The sequence below is a fragment of the Trachemys scripta genome, chromosome 1 (genome assembly GCF_013100865.1).
Source record: "Trachemys scripta elegans isolate TJP31775 chromosome 1, CAS_Tse_1.0, whole genome shotgun sequence".
NCBI classification, from domain to species: domain Eukaryota; kingdom Metazoa; phylum Chordata; order Testudines; family Emydidae; genus Trachemys; species Trachemys scripta.
This window is the reverse complement of record NC_048298.1, coordinates 240,657,724-240,667,194: the sequence shown is the minus strand read 5'-3', so window position 1 is coordinate 240,667,194 and position 9,471 is coordinate 240,657,724. Positions and strand designations below refer to the sequence as shown.

General features: G+C 46.2%; 1 protein-coding gene across 7 annotated transcripts in view; it reads left to right on the top strand.

The window, feature by feature from the left end:
- Window positions 1–803: 803 nt before the first annotated feature.
- Window positions 804–9,471, top strand: part of NAXD (NAD(P)HX dehydratase) — an 87,632-nt gene continuing 78,964 nt past the window's right edge. The window contains exons 1-3 of one of the 7 annotated variants that reach the window (XM_034758167.1): window positions 804–927; window positions 4,616–4,987; window positions 8,535–8,685. In XM_034758167.1, the coding sequence (XP_034614058.1) occupies window positions 861–927; window positions 4,616–4,987; window positions 8,535–8,685 (590 nt within the window). In that variant the 5' untranslated portion in view covers window positions 804–860. The other 6 variants (XM_034758166.1, XR_004644042.1, XM_034758162.1 and 3 more) reach the window with 6 other exon arrangements.

Below are 9,471 nucleotides of genomic sequence, written 5' to 3'. Positions count from 1 at the left end.
AATTTAGAGATGACTCTCACTCATAAATCAGAGTGTCACACAGACAACCCTGGTCAAATGAGAGAGATAGAGAGCTTTTTGAAAGAAGAGATCAAATTAAAAAATAGAAAAGATAATTTATAGGATAAAAAAAAATTAAACCATCAACTTGAAAAGCTTATATTATAAATTTATTTTGTACATGAAAAGTAAATCCTGATTTGAACAATCTCATTTACATTTTAACAGCATCCTGGTCTTGGATTTTTAACCCTAATCTTTTGTCAAGCAACAATGCTAAACTAAATCCAGATCCTTTGGCGACGTTGATAACTTCTTAGAGGACAGATTTTACGATCTGTTGGGCTCCAAGCAGGTCTCAAAAAGTCAGAATGAGGGGGAATCAAGCAGTTTCTGCCTTTGGTCTTGGATTCTGGAGGGGAAGAGTGCGCTGGGCAGTGACCCCCTTTCAAAATCCAAGTGCCATGTTGTTCCTTGCTTTGGGTTTAGGTGCTTCCCTCCTCCCTACATTTCCACCTATCTTTTAGCCAATGCATAATATTGTTCGCACTCCACTTCAAGCAGGAGTGGGGAAACCTTCACTCTTTTCTCAGTCTGTGCAGCAGGGGCTGGGAAAGGTGGCTCCTGGTGCATATTTGTTGCCTTAGATCAGCAGGCCCTGACCCCCTTTCGACCCTAAGTGCACCCTATAGACAGGGCGGGCTCCTCCGCTCTAGCCGGCAGCCCGGCTCTGGTGTGTCTGTCAGGAGCTCGGCTAGAGCCGGGATTGGCTGCCGCTGGTGGGTGTGCCCCAGAGGAAGGCGTGGCGCTCCGGGCCTGTGTGGGCAGCGCGCGGTGGCGTGGAGCCGGAAGCAGCGCTGATGAGTTGTGTCAGGCGCTTGCCTATGTGTTTGGCAGGAGGTGGTGTGAGCCCCGCTTGGTGGCTAGGTAAGAGGAGAGTGCAGAGCGGTGCGTGCGGGGCCCGTGCTGGGGCCGTTCCCAGGCCCCCGTCCGAGATGATCTGGGGAAGGGGCACTGTCACCACTTGTGTGCTCGTAGCACTGGCCTCGGCTGTAGTTACGATCTTCTGGCTGCAGTATGATAAAGGTATAAGCCCTCTCCACTGGGTCTCTCGCCAGTAGGGAATGGGGGACCCGCAGCTTTGTGTGGGCGGCAGCTGCTGCCAGCCTAAGCGAATGGCGGAAGCTTTCTCAGCTCGCCACAGGCCAGACAAGTGTGTCGCTGGCTTTCTGAAAACGGCTGGACAAAGCAAACTGTCCTGTACCCAAGCAGGGTCTCTACTCATCAAACAAATTGCCTGTTGGTTTGGGTTGCCTGGAGTTGATGCTCTTTAGGGCACCCCACCCTTCGGACTCCCCTGCTGGGTTTTCAGGCGCGGCGCGGAGGAATTAGAAAGAAAAGCGTGGGTGGGTATTTTCCCAGAGCAGTGCCACGGAAAGCATTGGAAGAAGGAGTTCAGGAAGCGGGCTGTGCTTCCTGCTGTGAGACACAGGCCCTTAGCTGAGAACAGCTATGAGCTGTAATTTGATTTCAGTCGTGTCTTATGTCTACAACAGTCTGTACAAATATTAGCTAATGTTTAGGTCCAACCTATGCATTGTGCCTTCATCGTTTTATATAAAACCTAGTATACGTGGAAATGTGTAATGAATATAAACTGTTCTTTAGTCAATTGGATGGAGACTTTCCCTTGCCATGTTCGCAATCCAGGGCTTCAACGTGACAGTGACAATGTGAAATTCACTAGCGTCCAAATAGGAGTGAGATGTAAATAGCAGGAAACGTTATATGGGGGGAGCTGTACCTGAAAGCTTTATTTTTTGGAGCTGGTGTTTGGTAAGAAGATATTATTATTATTGAAGGGGTGATTCGGTTGCTCAGGGCAGGAGCTGTCTCCTAACAAGGGGATCCACATCACATGGACCAGTTTTCAGCATAGGGGCCTCGGTGTTTGCCTAGCACTTAACACAATAACCTCCCCAAGTGCGTCTTGACTAAAAATAATGCACCCAGGCGCAAAACTTCCACACCAGCCTTTTACCGTGATGATGATGGACAAAACTAGCGAGTTCCCCGGGAGCGTGACGCACGGGGAGTGGGATGTTTGCCAGGAGCTGCAGAGAGCAGGGTTGAGGACCAGCCACCGGGGCGGGTTGGTTGTTTAAGGAACCAGCCGCAGCCTGACTCGAGCGGCAGGTGCTGTCTGTGAGTCACCGCTGCATTGCCGGTCCTGGCCGGGCTGAGCGAGCTCGTAGCTCCGGCGCTGCGAAGAGCGGCGCGTGTCCCGCTCCCAGCAGCCGCGGGCCGGCCCGGCTGAGCCCCGGCGTGCGGGGTGAGGTAGCGCGCAGTGCGCGGTGACGCCGGGCGGGGGGGTCTGGGCGCGGAGCTGCCTGCGGCGCCCTGTGTGTGTGTGTGTGAGAGTGTGAGGGGGGAGGGCAGCGTGCGGGGCTCCGGCCGCGGCGGGCGGGGGCGCCGTGTGATGAGCAGCGAGCGGGGCCTAGCAGCCCAGCCAGCGTCCTGCCGGGGCCCGGGGAGCGGCCGCGCCCGGGTGACTGGTTGAGCGGGCGGCGCCCTGTGCCTGCGGGGCCGCGGCTCCGTCTGCAGCGGGGGGACCCAGACCGGGCGGCGGCGGCCGGAAAGTTTGTTTGTGCGGGGGGCGGCCCGGGCTGGGATGTGGGGCCCGGCGCTCGCTTCTCCGCCACTTGCCGCTGCGCCGCCGGGGCTGTAGGCGAGGCCGGGCGGGCGCTAACCCCCCCTCCCCGGTGCGCGGCCATTGCAGCGCCGGCCGGCCGGCCGAGGATGATCACCAACACGCGGGGCTTCCTGTGGTCCGACCTGGAGACGCGGGCGCTGCTGGAGATCTGGGGCGAGGCCGACGTGCAGTCCGCGCTGGACGGGAACTTTCGGAACAGCCATGTGTACCGGGACGTGGCCTGCCGCCTGGCCGAGCTGGGCTTCGAGCGCACCCCGGAGCAGTGCCGCATCCGCATCAAGGGCCTCAAGCGCCAGTACTACCAGGCCCGGGACGGGCTGAAGAAGAACGGGCACGCCCGCAAGATCTGCAAGTACTACGACGAGATGGACCGGATCCTCAGCTGCCGGGGCGGGCCGGACAGCGCGCCCGAGCCGCTGGCCCAGCCCGCCGACAGCGTCCAGCCCGCCGCCGGGCCGCCCACGCCGGGCACCCCCCACAACAGCCGCGAGCCCGACACCGAGCTCGACGAGGACGCCGAGCTCGAGTCCCCCCACGACCACTTCACCGAGGACTCGGGCGAGTGCTCGTCCTACGCCGAGCACCCCATCAAGGTGGAGTGCCCCCCGTTCGCCATCCCCGTGCCGCCCGCCGAGGGTGAGTACCAGCAGCCGGGCCGAGGAGCCCCACCCCGTAGACACGCCGGTAGGGGAATCCCTCCCCCCGTATTCGCCCCCATATCATCTGTACCCCCCATACAATAGAAGTACTAGCGCCTCTAGCTAACGTGCTTCCAATCGCTTCTACACTAGCCTCTTCCCTTCCAGACCTCTCTCATCCTCTTCAAGGGGAACTGGATTAAAACGCCTTTAAGTCTCTTTAACCCCTTCCCCCCACTATGGAGTCCTATCTCCTCCATTAATTTCTCTTCTCCTCCTTTTTGCTCTTCTCGTTCCCTATCCCAGTGTTTCGTCCCTTTGACTCTTCCCAGAACCAAAACAGGAGCTGAAAGGAATTTAGTTCAGGAAGCTCTTAAAAAATGACAAAGTAAATAATAGTTGCAATATGGGGGAGGGAGAATGGAGGTTCTGCTAGTTTTAATTCGTTTATCAATAGGAAACAAATTGGAAACTAATGTAGAGATAAGATAAGAGGTGCCAAACCGTTTTGGATAAAAACAGCAGCATCCTCATCATTCCTGCTATGTTTAAACTTTGCTATAGATCGTTTTCCTATGTACTGTCATTACTTTGCCAAAAACCTAAGTGAGCCTTTTCAAGAACTCTTATTTGATTCAGTTATATAGTACAGTTGCAGGGGGTGGGAAATATAGAAAGCAAGATAAAGCCTGCCCCTTTCCCTGTTGCCCTTTGTACTCTGCACAAATGTTTTTTAAAGTCCAATCTTATGCTGTGTGTATTTGTCTAAAACCTGAATCTGTCTTCAGAACACTCAGAAGTTAGCCAATTGGTTGACCAATCTCCTTTTATACATAAATCTCATCAAAGTGTTGTTTACACTAACATCTTTTTTGAAATGCAAATCTAAAACGCCAGCAGGCTGAAACTCAATTCTGATTAGTGTAATTACCTGCAATACACAAATGAGGCTGTACTGTTGAATAGCCTTCACAAACCTTTTTAAAAGATCAAAAAGCCTCTTCCTATTTTTGAAGTTTAGTAGTACAGCAGTTAAAAGGTGTCCCTATTTGATTTCAGGTTATGCAGATAACTTTCTGGATAAGCATGTATTCCCTATTTTGGTATTCTTAAAATCATCAGAAATAATCATGCCTAATTTTGAAACAAAATAATACCTTGATATGGCAAAATAGATCTATATTTCACAAGGGGAACAGTTTTACTATTCATTCCTTTTAGTATGTCTGGAAGGTTGAATATAATTTTATCTACTTTGTTTTAGGCTTTAAACAAATCAATGCTCAAACCAGTACACAACCACTCTCTCAACCCAAAAGATCAAAAAAACGCCATGCAAATTTAACACTGGATAAAATGATGGAAAAATTTCTACAACAAAGTGTGGATACAGAAGAGAAATTTTACAAATATGAAGAGCAGCGGCTTAAAATTGAGGACAAGCGCCGTGAAGCTGAGCATGCTCGAGAACTCCAGATGTTACAAATGTTGGGACAGATGTTGGCAGGAATTTCTTCTACAGTATCACAAAGGTCACAGTCTATGCCAACTAGTCCTCCTCAGAGAGCAAATCACCGATCATATGGCGATAACTTTAATTATAATGCTATGACAGCAGCACTTTCTCCACCAATAGGTACTTCATTCTATAGCATAAATAAGATTTATTATATTTAAAAGATTTGTGCGATGGCTGGTGTTAGTATCTGAAAATAAATGTCTAGCTTTGACTTATTTTCAATATTGTGATGAGTTTTTTGTCTGTAAATTGAATTGAAATGTCTTGCCATGCTATTGTACTGATATTAAAAAAAAAAAAAAAACTCTAACAAATTCTAAATATTGACCGAACATTTTGGAAAAGTAGTCCATAAGAACTGGTCAGTTCATGTCACATTCAGATCTGTATAGAATGCAGTTGTATATAATATGTTAGGAGCTTAACTTTTACTGAAAATGATCTGGAAGCAAGAATGTGTCTTGCAGCAGAATAAAACAATAGTCTATATAAAATTGAAAAAAGAAATATAGATCTTAACATTTTTCAGTAATAATCTTGCTGTCAAAGCTTTCATCATACTTGAAAATGTTAATTCAAAGTAATGAAAGACCTCGAAAAATAACATGTATTGGGGTTTTTAATAGTGGGTATGTCAGACATGTTTTGAACATTACGGCTGGAATCCTGACCCTGCTGAAGTCAAAGGAAGTTTTGCCATTCACTTCAGTAGCGCCTGGATTTCACTCTAGATCAGGGGTTCTCAAATTGTGGGTTGCAACCCCGTTTTAGTGGGGTCACCAGGGCTGGCTTAGACTTGCTGAGACCCAGGGCCGAAGCTGAAGCCTGAGCTCCACCACCTGGGGCCGAAGCCTGAGGGCTCCTCCCTTGGGTGGCAGGGCTTAAGTTATAGCCCCCCTTCCTGGGGCTGAAGCCCTTGGGCTTCAGTTTTGGCCCCCCTACATGGGACAGTGGGGCTTGGGCTTTGGCCCCCCCATCCTGGGTTCATGTAATAATTTTTGTTGTCAGAATGGGGTCGTGGTGCAATGAAGTTTGAGAATCCCTGCTCTAGATGTTGAATTATGTGACTGTATTCTTTATCTACAGGCCAAGGGTCAGATCCTCAAATTATGTAAATTATCATAGCTCAGCTGAATGCTATGGAGCTATGACAGTTTATGTCTGCTTGAGGATCTATCCTTCAGGTACTTACATTTCTTTACAAAAATATCTTGAATCTTATTTTCCTCCAGACCCTAATAAATTCATAAATGAATTGGTTCAGGATTTTTCAGAATATCCTTAAAATTGGCATCTATTCAAAGTTATTTTGTTGTTCTCTTCCCCCCCCCCCTTTACAGAAGGTATGTGGACTAGAGTCTAATCAAGTATGCAGTGCATAGTAACACAGACTTTTTTCAAGATTTGTGTCATTTATATTGATGATCTCTCTATATGTTCACATAGAAAGAATGGACCATAACAGTAATTGCATACCAATTGTTTTGTCAGTGTTGACAGCAAAGCCTATATGGCTTATGATATTTATAGCCCATCAGGTTGGAATTAACAGTTGTTTTATTTTACTTTTGTTTTTAAAATCCTATGTGGGTTCAGTATTCAATGGATGGGTAGTCTTAAAAAAATAATAGAGATAAGCAGAATTAGAAATAAAACTCTGTAAGCCAGTTTCTGGCTCGGGACAGGCTATCAGAACTTATAGTTTGGACATTTAAATAACCAAATAAATGTAAGGCCCAGTCCTATGTTTCTCTGACCTCCAAACTTCTCTTTAAATTTAGTGGAGTGTTGAATGAATGTTCGGGCCTGTTATGGTTTAAGTTAACATACTTTCTTATTCTATTGAATGGATATCTGGTCTATAGTATTACTTTGATGTCATAATAGTTTATCCAAGTGTTCGAGCAATATTTTAATATTTAAATTAGAACCTGTATGTATACCACAGTTTTTCTTACAAATAGTGGTTTCACTTTTCAGTCTAACTTAGAAAACAGATACAGAAAATTACTTAAGCTCCTAAATCTTGAACACAGTACACAGGGTCATCCTTACCCATACGCAAAGTATGCAGCTGCATGGGGCACCATGAAATTTGGGGCACCAAATTTCCTGGTGCCCTGCGCAGCTGCTGCTGCTTCAGCCCCTGCTCTGGCTCTTCCCCAGGGCCCCTTCCCTTGCTCTGCCCCACCTCTTCCCTCCCTTGCCCTTCCCTGCCCTAGTCCAGCCCCAACTCTCCTAAGGGTTCCAGAAGCGGTTGGGCCTGCACTCACCAGTAAGTAGAGTGACCCGGCCCCAGCCTACTCTGCTCCCCTGGCTCCCTGCCGCGCCGCTGACAAGTGCTGGGGGGGCAGTTCCCCCCCCCCCCCCAAGCCTGGGAGCCAGGGGAGCAGAGCAGGCTGGGGATGGGGGCTGGCCTCTTCCTGGGGCCAGCTCCCTGTGGAGGCCTGGGGTAGGGCCCCACACTGCCCCCCCCCCCCGCTCCCTCCCACAGAGGCCTGGGGTAGGGCCCCACACAGCCCCCACTCTCCCCCGTGATGGGGGGGGCGGCTGCGTAGGGCACCAAAATAGCTAGGGATGGCCCTGACAGTACATATTTAGCCTTAATATTTATTGCTTCTAAAATGCATCACTTTTAATCTGAAAGACATTCTATTAACTGTGAAAACCCAAAGCCAGGTTTTCATACTACATTTGATGATGCAGATGTATAGTTGTAATTTTATACTGTAGCAAGAGAAACTCGGAATTGACTTCCAATCATGAGTTTTTTACAGTTTATAATAAAATATGCTTTAAAAGTAATTATTTAAGGCAACATATATGTTAATCACTTAGGACCTTACTTATTCCTATCTAAAGTTGAAGTGAAATCTTTAGGCAGAAGTGAAATCCAGTCTAGAGTTCCTTTTTTTCTCATGTTTTCTACTGTTTTCCCCTCATTCTAGAGTATCTGTTCTAGAAAAACAAGGAAACTGAAGGTTTTTTAGCAGCCATGGCCCTGTAAGTAGGTTGTGAGGTGTATGGGATGCATATTTCTTGTAGATTTTATGATCGTTTGTAAAATGTGGAGTAATTTTAAGAGGGAAATATTGCCCTATTTCCAGAGCAGAGATGAGTTTTGTTATATTCTGCATTGTGACAATGATATTTTGGCCATGCTCCAAGAAGGTTAGTTTTTGATCCCAATGGGAGTGGAATGCCTGTATTATAGAAGGATTTTCAAAACAAGAGATCAGCCAGGAATATTTATCATTATTGAACACTATAAAGTGATTTTTGCTACAGTTTAGCTAGTCTGGTTTAATGTTAGATTCTATAAAGGTTGGAGAAAAGGGTTTTCTGCTGACATTGCACAGAGCCGGTATTTTCTTGTTTGTTACCAGAATATTTTCGGAGTTGTGTCCTAACTTTCTTCAAACATCTTTTTTTCTACTTGTGGTGTTGGTATGGCAAGGACAATTACTGAGTACAAGACTGAATAGTTTTATTAAAAGTAAAATTGGAGCGTTTGGGTTTTTAATCATTCTGTACGACTGTAACACCTCTATTATAGAAATTGAGTACACCAATACTTCTGAATGTTTCAAAATTCACTGAGGTTTCTATCAATTTAAAAAGAAACATTTCTGAAGTAATTTTTTAATGTCTTTATCTTTTTCAGTTATCGAGAGAGCCTTTTCACTACACAAAACACATTCTATAAAGGATATGGAGAATATTTTTCAATTGGTGCGCAATGTTATTCCTCCTCTAACAGCAAAGAAGCATAAAGGTCAAGATGGACGGATAGGCATCGTGGGAGGATGTCAAGAGTAAGTTAAACAGAAATATATATGCTGTTGTTGATTAGGGATCTCAAGTACATGTTTTACTACTTTTAAAAAGCATTTAAATTGAAAATACTGTTTGTAAGGGATTGTGAACCCCATGTTTTCAAAGGGGCCTTTGCTTAGTCCATCATTAGAATCAGAATACATGTCCCCTTATGTCAGTGATGCAAGACTTAAGGGTTGGCAATTTCCTGGCGGGAAAACTAGTTTAGGACAGGGTTGGTAAATACCAGTTTAAACTGGGAAACTGGAAGAATAAAATTATTAGAACACGCTAATGAAAATTACTGGCAAATATCGAGCAATTTGATGATGATTTTGCAGTAACATGGTCCCTTTTAATTTCAGTTAAAATAAAACAAAAAAGACTCTCCACCTAAACTGTATGCTAGTGCCTAAGCTACCTCAAACAGAAACTGAAACTTCTGAATCTGGGACTACCCCTTCTTTGCTATAGCAATGAAAATTACATGTTTGTTAGGCAAACAGAGAAAGGGAATTCCCAGATTCAGAAGTTTCATTTTCTGTTTGAGGTAAATTGCCAAACTAACTGTTTAGTCCAGTACTCTGTCTCTTGATTTGGCTAGCTGGATTACAATTGCTGCAACTGAATTCCCGTGTACAGTGACTCAAGTCAAAGTATTTCAGCATGAGCAAAGATGGAAGACCACTTGACCCAGTTCATGGCTATTTTGAGAAAGTTCATGGTGGCATCAAAGAGAGTCTTAAAGGCAGAAATTGCAAAGAAAAAGTGAATGGGAAGGCAGA